The 13,475-nt window shown below is 29.5% G+C and overlaps 2 protein-coding genes across 2 annotated transcripts; one reads left to right on the top strand and one right to left on the bottom strand.

Moving 5' to 3' along the window:
* Window positions 1-1,747: 1,747 nt before the first annotated feature.
* Mcad (Medium-chain acyl-CoA dehydrogenase) lies at window positions 1,748-10,186 on the bottom strand. The gene is made up of 8 exons (XM_965413.5): window positions 9,966-10,186; window positions 9,815-9,905; window positions 9,592-9,759; window positions 9,428-9,528; window positions 8,962-9,042; window positions 8,772-8,902; window positions 8,613-8,721; window positions 1,748-2,428 (listed from the first exon to the last, which is right to left on the bottom strand). The coding sequence occupies exons 1-8, from the start codon at window positions 9,978-9,980 to the stop codon at window positions 1,865-1,867; spliced, it is 1,260 nt and encodes a 419-aa protein (XP_970506.1). The 5' UTR covers window positions 9,981-10,186; the 3' UTR covers window positions 1,748-1,864.
* Window positions 10,187-10,348: 162 nt separating this feature from the next.
* LOC659161 (uncharacterized protein) lies at window positions 10,349-11,249 on the top strand. The gene is made up of 4 exons (XM_965488.4): window positions 10,349-10,532; window positions 10,580-10,729; window positions 10,784-10,920; window positions 10,972-11,249. The coding sequence occupies exons 1-4, from the start codon at window positions 10,527-10,529 to the stop codon at window positions 11,195-11,197; spliced, it is 519 nt and encodes a 172-aa protein (XP_970581.1). The 5' UTR covers window positions 10,349-10,526; the 3' UTR covers window positions 11,198-11,249.
* Window positions 11,250-13,475: the final 2,226 nt, after the last annotated feature.

Raw genomic sequence — 13,475 nt, 5'->3', positions numbered from 1 at the left:
ATATTTTCTTTAATTTGCTGCTTTTTGACATAACAATATGCCACTCTAATTATTTAATACTATTATCTTTAACTAGGTTTTATTAACTTTTATTAACTTTTTTCAAATTTGGTGATTTTTTAAACAATAATTTTTAGTAAAAGCAGAACAGATGTTTGTACTACTACTATCTCCCAAATTATGAAAAAAAAATAGGTTTCCATTTAAAATAAGGAAGTTAAATATAGCCCAAAACGACATTAATACTACTATTTATACCGCGCTAAAAACCATTTAAATTATTTTTATTATGTTTAAAAACTCTACAGCAACTGACCTTTGTTAAAAATCACTCTGTATTTTCCATGTAAATAAATTTTACAGAATTTGCGTAGAATTCCTTAAAATAAATATTAATTAATTACAATTACTGAATTTTTAAATTAAGAATTACCAAAATATTAATTCATCGAAAGTTTATTATTTCTAGTTTAAGTCTGACACTGGGGAAGTAAAAATTTTCGCTAGCTCCAAAATTATGTTCATCTGAATTTTAGTTTCTGTTCAGAACAACACTTCAGCATAGGTTGTATGACAATGACTTCAGAAATAATAGTTTCTGTGCAGCGCCTTAATATTAATTTACTGCTTAATTAATTAATTAATTTTGTTATAACAAATTGTAGAAAAATTATTAGAGAAAAGTATAAAGAACATAACAGTAAAGATGACTTCGATGTGATTTTCGACATAAATGGAGATATACTTTCAGTATACTCACCAAAATAAAAAATATATAATTTTTGGGCTTTTATTTTTTTAAGCAAAAACCAAAAGAACTAGACGTTTTTAAGTTGGACATTCTTCAGACACTTTTTTACAAGAAATCTAAATCTGTCTTCATTTTTTCCAAGGCTTCTTGATGTCTGAGTTACAGCACTCAACTTTGTTTTCTTTATGGACGCCATATTAGATATTTCTATTTTTGAAAAGTCTTTTTGTTCCTGATTACAACAGTGTATCAAATGACATGATCAAATCCTACATGCTGATTAAAATTAAGAAAAAAATTTGTGTAACAAATTTAATTTTGACAGTTCTATTAAATACGCAAACAGAATTTTTATAACTTTGTTTTGTTCTATTTTACGGAGAATAAACTAGCTTATCAAGTAGTTTTGTTTTTAAATTAGTAGGCTTGGCGTAAGTGTGAACCTTCCAGATTTAAATTCAATTAAACCTCCACAATCTTAGTTTGCTTAAAAACAAAATTTTTGGCGTTTTTTTCAACGCACTCTTCGCAAAAATGCTTTTTTCTCCATTTTAATCAGCCCGTAAAATTTAATCATATCATGTGATACATCTTTATAATCAGGAAGAAAAACACTTTTCAAAAATGCAAAAACCGAATATGGCTTCCATAAGAAAAACCATAGTTGAGTGTTGTAACTCTGACATCAAGAACGCCTTGGAAAATGCAATGACAGATTTAGATTCCTTGTAAAAGAGTGTTTTAAGAACGTCTTAGTTCAAAAAGTTTGATTCTTTTAGTTTTCGTTTGAAAAAATGAAAACGAACGAACAAATTTCAGTTTTTTTCCAATAATTCAAAAACTAAAAATGACAGCAAATTTTCTTTTAGATAATTGTTCAGCATAAAAATGCCCTAATTTAACCGACCTCGTATCTCATAATGGTGGACCCCTTGTATTTAATACAAATTTGCTTGAAGGCACAACAAACAATGAAGTAAAATGAAACAAAACATCCACTATTTGTAAAGCATATATTGAAAATTCAGTTTTATACAAAATAATCTCGTAAAATACGTTATAATAAATTTATCTTAAAATTACAATAAATGATGAAATATCAACGCTTCAAACCTAGCTCATCTGTTTGGCATTATCGAGAATAGACCTCGAAATAATAATCCTCTGGATCTGCGAGGTCCCTTCATAAATTTGATAAATCTTGGCATCCCTCATGAGTTTTTCGACGGGATATTCGCTGTTGAACCCATTACCCCCGAAAATTTGCACCGCATCAGTGGCACACTTGTTGGCAACATCAGCAGCATAACACTTGGCAATTGCCGCTTCGTAGCTGTTCCTCTGGCCTTGGTCCACCCTCCAGGCCGACTTCATCCAGGCGAGTCGGGAGGTTTCGACTCCGACTGCCATATCGGCCAGCATGAAGGCAACGGCTTGGTGGTGAGCGATCGGAACGCCGAAGGTTTTGCGCTCGTTGGCGTATTTGAGGGCCTCATCCAGACATCTCTGGGCCAAGCCGACGGCTCCTGCGGCCACAGGGGGGCGGGTTTTGTCGAATGTGCCCATGGCGATCTTGAAACCGGCGCCTTCGCCGACAAGGACGTTTTCTTTGGGGACGCGGACGTCTTCGAAGGTGATGCCGCGAGTGTCGGAAGCCCTTTGACCCATGTTCAGTTCCTAAGAAATAAAATTAAATTGTTGAATCACTTTAGAAATTTTCATTGTCTTACATCTCAAAAAACTGTTTTTAGAACGATAACACTCAAAGTTTGTCACACTTTACAAGCAATACGAATAAGCAAATTTCCCCAAAAAAAAAAAAAATTAATAAAAACAAAAAAAAAACAAAAATATAATATATAATGTAATACAAAATACAGAGTGCTCAAAAACTGGCGCACCAACTCAGTGGTACGTTATTGAGAAGCAAGTGCAGATTACGGGAAAAATGTTGAAAAAATTCCTAAAGTTATATTTTAAAAAATCAGGAGCTACAAACTTATTGTGTTAACTTCTTTAGTTTTCATATTTTTTTTATATTATTATGTTTCATACCAGGTAATCGTTCCGTAAAAAAACGATGAATAATTATTTTATAATTTACTATCAGATTTTAGTAGTTTTTTTAATTTAAAAAAATTAAAATTCATCCAAAAAATCACAATGTGTAGATGTGCCTAGAGTTCCTTTATTGGGAGAGTTGGGACACTGAACGTCAAACCGAGCCAATTTTTTATTATGTGGATAAGGTATATATTTCTATCTTTTTTTATTAAAAATTTTGTTAGTAACTTATGTCATAGGTTTATGTTGAAAATAATTTCAAGGTTATAATTTTTGTCAAATGCATAAAATGACATAATTTTACGTCAAATTTAACCAAGGACGTAGGAAACGTAGAAATTTTGGGATTACTATTTAAAAAAAGAAAATTATTGAATACCTCCCAATATTAATGTTCACATTTCTGAAATTTTTCAATATTTATTTTAATATTAAATACATAACTTAAAACATACTTCAATGCTAAAAATGCTTTTCTTTTAGTCACGATTTTTAGTTAAACATCTCGTCCCAAAAATTGGTCATCAAGAACCCTTCATATTTCCTGTCATCTTTTTAAATTTTCTAAAAAATGATATTGAAGGTGTTCTCGTATGAAAAACGTAACAAAATCGTGAATTCCCAATAACTTTATAATTTGAAACAGAATCTAAAGTTTACGTAGATTCTAAAGGCGGCCAAGCAGCGACAGGTTTAACTTTCCTAAAAATGAGAACCAATTTTGGGTTCAAGTACCTACGTATTTTGTAAATGCATAGACAAATTCCCAAAATCTCATAGATTTTGTACATAACATTATTTAGACAATCCACTTTTCCAAATGCTTGTTAATAATAAACGTAAAACTTGGTAGGAAAGGTTCAATTTCTCTCTCTTTTATCGACGATTACCATTTCTTAAAGTTAAGGAAAAAATGTTTATGATGAAGAGTTTAGACGTAAAATTCTTGTACTTACAAAGAAATCTCTTTTAAAATTTGGAGTTCATATAAAAAAAAAAACAGTGAATTGACGACAACTGCCAGTCTAAACCATTTCTAAACGCAGTTAGTCGACGAAAAATGGAAAAAATTTTTGACAAATTTATTTGACTTTTCGCCAAATTTCAAGTGTAACACCACTGATTTCTATCCCAATTTGTTTTTTACACATTCCAACCGACGTATATGAAACAAAATTTTGGAAATTGACATTCAGTGTCCCAACTCTCCCAATTCGGAAATAAAATTAACTAGACGCCCTCTGGTATGACTTTTGAACTATGTCGAAAACAGTAAAGAAATTTTCGTAATTTCACATTTAACTGACATTTAATGAATTGTTCAATAATTTTGCGTGTATAGTGTTAATTACTTACAATAGAAAGAATCCCTTTAAAAGTACGTGGTGGTAAATATTAGCGTTGACTTTGGTTCTGTAGTCTTTCGTGGTATAAAGTGTTTATTGTTGGAACTTGAAAGTGGATAAAAAGTGAAAAATATTTAAATTTTGATTACAAAGTGTTATCAAACAGTTGTCTAATTAAAGATTATAAGTAATGGATCACAGCGAACACAAAGTTTGGCTCGAGAAACCAATAAATTAGTGAAGTGTGTGAATTTTAGGTTAGAATTTTCCACTGAAAAAATCATGAAATGCTGCGGTAAATCTACAAAACTACAATAAAGATTAACAACTGCTGATACATTTAAACGTAAATTATGCCAAAAGGTAGGCTTTTCAATGTCTTTGTAATAATTTTCCAATAAAGAAAGTGAACCAAACAGTCATTCGTTATTCGTGTTTTCCTCGTCATCTCTCATTTGTCAACATAAGTTTCTTGCATCAAATATACAATAATTATTCCGCATAGGCAATGCAATAATTGTGAAGCCTCAAAATTCGTACAACGCTCAAAATATCCGAATAAACATTTTCCCGCCATTTATGCTTACTGTTTTTGACCTAGCTCAGTGGCGCCCCCAACGGTAATTCTATTTCCGAATATAGGAACTCCAGATGTGCCAACACTGGGAATTATTTCCTAGGAAACCGTTTCAAAAATAATTTATTTTTATTGTTGCTCAAATTCTATTGCGATCATGACTGTTAGACAACGTTGCCACATATCATTTACCTAAAATTAGTTATTTATCAATAACTTTAATACAAAGAATTGTATACAAACCATTGAGTTGGTGCGCCAGTTTTTGAGCACGCTGTGTATGTAATAATACAAAAAATACCTTTCAAATATTCGTAATTTTTTTCAAAAATCGAGTTTTGACAGTGTTTTAGTTCAATTTTTTTAATACAATTTTGTCGATTCGTAAATAACAAAAACATTTAAATTGTGCCAAAACGGCACTTTTGAATTTTGTTTACTGTCTGAATTTGAGATTTTTGAAACCTGGTTTTATGAAGAGATTTTTCCCCAACCCCACGTTTTTTCAGGATGAGATTTTGGGTAATTACATGCCTTTACAATGGCTACTAGTTCGCAAAATTTCGTTTGAAAACATTGATTGGAACTTTCCGAAAAAAAATAATGTTTGGTGTAAATGAGCAAAATTTTAATTTTTCATCAACTTTACTTCCTTCCAAACCCGATTTATTTCAACAATGCAATTTTGCACAATTATGACGCAACATAATGTGTATTAATTCCCCAAATTTTGTTAAAGACATTTGGACATTTGAACATTTGAATTTATTTAAAGTAGGCTTTGTAATTTTTTTAACTTGAATAAAAACGATGATTGTGATAATTAATCAAACTAAAGATTCAAATAATAATGTTTTGAAGGGTAACATTCAATGAAAATAAATTTTTCCCTCAGTTTGCACTAGTTTTTCAATTACAAAGACAAAAAACCGCCTACTCTAATTATAAATTTAAATGATTTAAATGGTATTATTATCCACCGGATATTATTTAATAGATTTCCATATTTTCAACTTTTATTGAAGCAAGTGATGATAAATGAATCGCAAATGTAGCAAGATTTGACTTAAATTAAGTATGTCAACTTATTAGAATGTCTCTTTGACCCATGTTTAATTTCTTGAAAATAAAACAAAATGTTGGCAATCAATTTCAGAAATTTTCATTTTTTCTTACATTTCGAAAAACGGTTTTCAAAATGCCAAAACATAATTCATCACGATTTATAGACAATACGAACACGCAAGTGCCTCAAAAAAAATCAAAAAAAAGGAAAACATAATTATCATGAAGTCGTCAACATTAATAATTATTTATTATTCAGTAGATATGATTTAAAAAAAATAGGTAATGTAAAATTTCACATTTTCAACCTTTAGCAAGTTATGGACAAGCGCCCATCGCAAACGGAGGAAGAAGTTTTAGCTTAAATTAAACGTCAACTTATTACTTATTAAGTACTATTTATTTTTTATTGCATTCCTTAAAAATTCTTTAAAAAGAATTCCTTTTTAAGTCTAGAGAGTAGTCTGTTACTTTTCTATTTTTTAATGCAAGCTTAATTTTTTGTTCGATAATTTCTACAATAGAATTTTTGTTTTATTTCAAAATTTCCAATGTTTTTTAGGTAGTCCTTTAACCAGTTCCTTGCTTTCAGCAAATGTTTTTTGTAAATTAATATCTTAAATAATATTTCTTTAAATCAAATGTTTTTTGCTGATAATTAATTTAATTTCAGACTTAGTTTTACTAAGTTTAACTAAGAAGTTTACCTTTCTGGCTTGTTTTTTTCTCTTCTGGTTGATTAGTACTTTGATTCCGTAGACATCTTTTAATGTCGATGTATTTCAATATCTTACGACAATAAACTTATTATTATTATTATTATTATTATTATTATTATTATTATTATTTAAATTGTTTGATAACATGAGAATTATGTATTTAAATTGGCAAGTCTTGATATTCGTACTCTCCATAAATGAAGGAAAAAATAATAAAATCATATGTTCTTCAATTCAATGTTATTATTAACGTATTTTGTATTTCACAAAAGAGGTATGTTCCAAGAACTCCTTAACTCTTTTCCCAGTTCGAAATTTTGAAAATTCTTTATTATTAGGTACTACATATTAGTATTTTTAAAATTCTGGAATAGATGGTATACTAGGTAAGTAAAAAGTATGAAACAAATCAATTTTAGCTTCAACTAATATTTATTTAAAAAAAACTGCTTGGTGAATGAGAAAATCTTTTTTTTGAGTCATACAAAATTTTAATTTTTTTAAATTATAGCAGCGGGCCATATTTTTTTTGTAGTAAATACATAGCTACAATCAAAATAATGTAAGAATCACAATTAAAATCAATTTTTGTCGAAAATATGTTCATAGCTAATATACATAACAACAAAACAAAAATTTCAATAAACCTGAAAAACCAACAAAATTTCATTCTCAATAATTATTATTTTCTGAAAAAAAATTGTTCAAACAAAAAACGTTTGGTACTATATTTTTTATTAAATCCATTTCAATTAATAACTCGAAACACATTTCACAATTAGCCTAATTAATAATAAAAAAAACCTTTTGCTTTTTTCGACAGTGTTTGAATAACGAAGACAATTCGGCCAAATGTTCAGTGTAAACATATAGGTAAGAAATTCCACAGAAAATTCAGATTAAATTTAGTACTTTAATTAGGTTCTACTGTTAAATATAAACACAATTGTTTAAGGATTATAAAATTATACTTACAACAGATTTTAAGAAATAGTCAAAACTGTCTACTTATTTTATAGGGACTCAAATGAATAGATAATTTTGGGAGCGTGTACGAAAAAAATATACGAAGAATTCAATGTTTGCTGCAACACATTTTAACAGTATCTCTTATGTCATTTTAATAAAATATGCGATGCTTAAATGATAAATAAAAATTAAGAATTCAAACAAACAAAATTTTAAAGCTAGCATTTGAATCGCTTGTTATAAAAGGATACCAAAAATTAAGAAATAATAAAAGTATTAAAATAATTCATCTTTTAATAATTTTGATTTTATTAATATTTATTGGGTATATCATATTATAGAAAAATAAAATCACATTCATAGAGATAAACAAAAAGTAGTATTTAATACCAAACGTAATATTATTAGTGTGACTATTTTAGTTTTTGAGATAATTTAGTAAAAAATACTTTTAGCAGACTTATCTTGTACGAACAATAACTTTGAAAAAAATTTCAAATAATTGATCTTTATATCGATTATATTACGATGGCGTGTTTGTATACCTCAAAACTATCTGTCACTTTTCAAATCCTTTTTGTTGTAGGAAACAGTGAAAACTCTAAATTTGGCAATAGTTGAGAGTGTGGTAGAAAAAAACTCGCAGCAATAGAACAGTCGTAAGGGTCAATAAAACTTATTATTTTATATATAAGTATAAATTTTAATTAAACTAAAAATTTAAAACTAGTAAGCCTGAAAAAAGGGCAAAGTGTTATGTGATTCGATAGATGAAATTTTTATCATTTTTAAGTACATAGCTTATTTCCCTTAAAAAGCTGTAATATCATTAATGTCAGCTCTATGCACATTTTATTTTTATTTACGATTCAAATAAAAGCGATCAATATTTTTTATTGCCTCTTTAGAGAAATTAAAACGCAAAACTGCCATAAAAATAATATACATAAAGATTAATAAGTAATTAAAAAAATATTTAATGTGTTTGATGTTTGGCTTGTCCAATAACTTATTTTTTTTAATAATTAACTCAGATAATTTCTTATGCCCATCCAAATTATGTTTAAAAGCTTTGAAAAGCAACTTAATTATTAAAAACAGATTAGGCACATTTTTATTACCTTCCTTCCCGGGGTCAATCCAGGAGTTTCCCTCTCAACAATAAATCCAGTGAATGCTTTACCAGCTGGACATTTTGGATCTGGATTGGTCCGTGCGAGCACGAAGTACCTAGAAGACCATTGAAAATCCACAAAACATTGAATTATCACCCTCATTACCAATTGGCAACGCCTCCATTTGTAATCCACATTTTCTGACCATTAATAATCCACTCATCACCTTTTTTCTCAGCTCGTGTTTTAATGCCACTCACATCCGAACCCGCACCTGGTTCAGTGACACAATAGGCCTTAAATTAATCAAAAAATTATTACACATTTAAACAAAAAAATTAAATAAATAACTTACAGCAACAAGAGGTTCTTCAAGCAAACGGCCCAAATATTTCTTTTGCTGTTCTTTATTTCCCGCAATCAGGACTGGTGTTTGCTGAAAGTTTTGTTTATGTTATTGAAAATTAATCAGCGATAAACGATAACAGAGATTTCGTTCCTAAACTAATCCTATTTGAAACAGTTATAAATAAATAAAAAATAAAGTATGTAAAATTAGGATAAATATGCTTGTAATCACTATTCACTGTAATCTCAATTACGTAATTTTATCATACACCGACGTTGAATACCTTCATATTTCAATATATTTAACTTATATTTCGTAAATAATTAATAATTAACATATCAAATGTCAGCGTACACTACATTTTCAGTAAAATTTCTGATTAAAGTGACCTGTGACTCAAGTGAAATGTTGCCAACTTAATTTTAACATCAGGCTACTTTGGTACAAAAATTAAGTAAAGGATGGAGCTTACCCCCAAGCCACTGGCTTCCAAAGCAGTCATAATACCAGTGCACCCATAAGCCAACTCTTCTGCAATGAGACAACCATCGAAAACACTATTTCCCATACCACCTACAAAAAAAAAAACCAAAAAAATCGTTAATACCAACTCATAATAAAGTGCAATTTTTTTACCAATTTCTTGGGGGATATGTCCATTCATGAGCCCAATCTCCCACGCTTTTTTAATAATATCCCATGGATATTTCCCAGTTTTGTCATATTCAGCAGCAACAGGAATAATCTCCTCTCTGGCAAATTTTCTAGCCAGTTCTTGAAACTCTTTCTGAGTGTCATTCAAAGCTAAAACACCGTTTTTTATTAATTCCAGGACTAAAAATTTATTAAGTGTGTTTACCAAAGTTGTATCCGTTTGGAGATGACGAAGCATTGCAACTTTGCAATTTAGCAACTGCTCTGAACGATGGTCGGAGGAGAGCTCTTTGAATCTGCAACAAACACAAAAATTGTATTTTCAAAGCTTGAAAATAAAAATAAAGGGGCCAAACCTGTTGAAAAGCCATCTTTGCGTGATATGTGTCCCAGTTAAACTGCCGAGATTGAGAATAAACGAATTGTATGAACCTTTGCACCTTGGCTGATTAACCTTGTATTTTGAACCGTCCCGTGTAAAAATCGACTAAACAATATTGATAATGATACTAACAGGTTCAAATCAAAGTCTTATCGTACGCAAATATAAATAAATCGAAAAAATTAAAGTGAACAGCTGATAAAAATAAATGTACAACGTCACGATTAGCAGGCAACCAGTTATACACAAATCTGATAAAAATGACCGAAACGGACGTAGATAATTTTATAAAACATTGGACCCGAAAGAATGTAATGTTACGTAAGCCACGCGTTGAATTTTATTAATACCATTACGACAACAAGTGTAATTACGATTTTCGAATTGGTGGTAATTCGCAAACGTTGGATTTTACGTGACAGATGTGATGACAGGAGTCCAACGTGGAAATTATCCAAGTGAAATTTTGCTTGATTATGAATTAAAATAAGTCTGGTTTTAGCAAAAAACTCTTTTTAAAAGCTAGTTTGGAATTATGGCTGTGCGTAACTAGTTTTTGTTGGGTGTTTGTTGTAATTTGTTTTTTAGCCCCCTCAGAAAGGTAAACAGGGCACAAAAGGGGCCAAACAGATTGTTGAAGAAAATGTCTCCACGCTCAATTTTTACAGAAACATGGCAATTGTGGCCAACGCTTTGTCGCTTATTATTTTAGTATTTTACAATTCTACGATAAGTATTGTAAGAAAGTGTGGTTTATTCTAGAATTGAATAAGTAAGTCCTTCGTGTTTCAGGTTCTGTATTTATTTTCATGTGCTGTATACATAGGGGCTTACCAATTTATGGTTTATATGGCGAAACCTAAATATACTGAGACAGGTCAATTGCTTGACAGTGGAGTGGATCTTAATATGGAAGGAGGAGTAGCAGAGTAAACATTGGCAATGTTTGTTGGATATTAATTATTTTTTATTTGTTTTAGACATGTTAAAGACATAATTATTCTTACGGCCGGTTGCCAGATACTGGCATCAATTATTTCGAATTATTTTTGGTTGTTGTGGCTGTTGGCTCCTGCAAGAGGGGGCTGGATTATATGGAAAAATATTTTGTCTCCATACTTCTTCCCAGATGTTCCTTTCGAACCCGAAGTCGATGAAAAGAAACAGAAAAAAATGGAACGGAAAATGAAAAGAATGCAACGCTAATAGGGTCTTTACTGCTTGTATTGTTACGTTGTAAATAAAAAACTTGTTTTAAAAAATTATGTGGTTTAAGTGTTCTTTAATTACTGCGCAATCACTTTCCGTTGCTTTTAAAGTCCGATACAAACAGTTTTCACCAACTTTTTGGTTGAATTTTCTAAAATCATTTTGAAATGTCAAGTGGCAAATTATGAGCGCACGCATGCGCATTGATTTTCATCAGTGATCATTTGGAGTATTTGAATAAAATAAACGTTTTAATTCAATATTCCTCATTTTTATGTCCTCTCAATGTCCCCATTAGTCGCTTTTTATCTAACTGATGGGCCAACATAACACTAGAATGACTCAAGGAAAAGATTGAATGGGAGATGCGACAAAGCCCCACTTTATTACTTGTCATTTTTATGAATTAACGTAAGTACGTAAGGGTTGTAGTATAATTTGTAAGCATTCTGATTGGGCTGTCTGAAGTCGGCCATTAAAATTACGTAGAAAACCAATCACTTTCGATTTTTTGATTCATTCAAAATTATACTTTTGGATATGATTGGTTAATTAAAGGTCGGCCATTAAAATAAAGTGTGGGACCAATCAGTTTGAATTTTTGTATTCATTAATTAATTTACGCCGAATTAAATTTTATAATAATTTTAGATTCTACTGTAAATTTAAAAAACAGAACTAATAACAAAAATAACAACAACATGAGGTTTCGGAGATGTTTTGAATTATAGATGTACTTAATTACTCGTAAAACCCGTTAAAATTTTGGTGGCAACTTACCTATCTTATATCTCATATCAGTTCATAGTAGAATTTTGTAAATGTGTTGTGTTGTAAATGTGTTGTAAATGTTATTCTACTATGAACTAACATAAGATATAGTTACAAATTTATGTATTTGAAAAAAATTGTCTGAAAAAATTCGAACTTTATAGACCACCTTATACCAACTTAGGATAATGATAAAATTGATAAGCGTATGTTTTTTTTAATAGAATTGGACCTACTCGTACCTACAGGATGAGTCTTCTAAAAGTATATTTTCACTATAATTATCTCAAAAACTAATAATCGCTCAGAATTTAGCGCTTGCTTTTAATACGTTATATCCGAGGTTATATCTCTTTCTATATGCCTGTGATTTTTTTCACAATTCACAATTTCACAATTCCTTATAACTTTACAATTAATTAATTCCTATTAAGTAGTGGCAAACAAATGTTATTTGTTGTGTCATCTAAGAACAAACATTGAACAGTAATAAATAAAATATAGTAAAACTTTTACTATACTTTTATCTTTTTCTTTCTGATAAAATATAGGTTAAAAGTGAAAGCTTTATTCATACGGCCCAATATTTAGGTAAATGTTGGTTTGTGCAAAAAATTCCGTAAAAAAGACACCAATCCCAATAAATAATTAGTCACGTAAAAATTAAAAATTCTTATAACCCTGGGCAATTTTGGTGAGAGCAAAACTTTTATTAAGAATAAAGCATCGTTTTCTGGGGATAACTCTAGAAATAATAAAACATCGATTAATCAATATTTTCATATTTTTCATTTTGTTGGTAATAATATACTTAATTTCTGAATTAATTTGTGTTAATTATAGGGAAGGGCAGAAATATCTGATAAAATTTACAGGCATGAAGAACAATATGTATAAAGTATTTAAGACTCCTGTGGCACTATTAATTTTTTGATATAATGAAAAATGCTTATTATCTAATATTATATAATATTATATATTATATAAATTATATAATAGTATCTAATATATAGTATATATAAACGTGCCTACATCTAGTATACTGTTTTTCATAAATCATAATTTTACATTTAGAAACCTCCGCCAACGACGTCTATCGTTCAATACAAGAATTGTTTTTTGTAACGCCGCCAAAACAATTAAGCTCAGAATTAAGTTACCTTGGACTTTCCCAAACTATAGAAGTGTCTGATTTATTTTCAAGAGAATACACTTTTTCTTCTCTTAAAATAAACTGTAGAATAAACACATTAAATATATTATAGGTAATTTACATAATACAATTAAACAGGTTGAAAACAATTAAGATGTATATCACAAGACATGGAACCTAATTTACAATGTAGATATTGGCGTTATTTTTTAGAAATTCCGTAATACTATAAAAATACTCCTTTGCAGCGAATAATCATTTTTTTTTAATTCGAAAACATTGTATTTTTTTATATGACTTGTTTATTTAAGATCGCCTGTTAAAATAGTAGTAATAAAATAAGTAATAAAC

This window comes from Tribolium castaneum, chromosome 1 (assembly GCF_031307605.1).
Source record: "Tribolium castaneum strain GA2 chromosome 1, icTriCast1.1, whole genome shotgun sequence".
In the NCBI taxonomy this organism is placed as follows: Eukaryota; Metazoa; Arthropoda; class Insecta; order Coleoptera; family Tenebrionidae; genus Tribolium; species Tribolium castaneum.
This window is presented reverse-complemented; position numbering and strand designations above follow the sequence as displayed.

Bases quoted from the DNA above. Each gene is read 5' to 3' on its own strand.
- Mcad (XM_965413.5), bottom strand. The intron at 8,722-8,771 runs GTAATGAGGGTG...ATGGTCTTCTAG, and splicing joins AATGGAGGCGTTGCCAATTG to GTACTTCGTGCTCGCACGGA. The intron at 2,429-8,612 runs GTAATAAAAATG...TTTATTTCTTAG, and splicing joins GATTGACCCCGGGAAGGAAG to GAACTGAACATGGGTCAAAG.
- LOC659161 (XM_965488.4), top strand. The intron at 10,730-10,783 runs GTAAGAAAGTGT...TTCGTGTTTCAG, and splicing joins ACAATTCTACGATAAGTATT to GTTCTGTATTTATTTTCATG. The intron at 10,921-10,971 runs GTAAACATTGGC...TATTTGTTTTAG, and splicing joins ATGGAAGGAGGAGTAGCAGA to ACATGTTAAAGACATAATTA.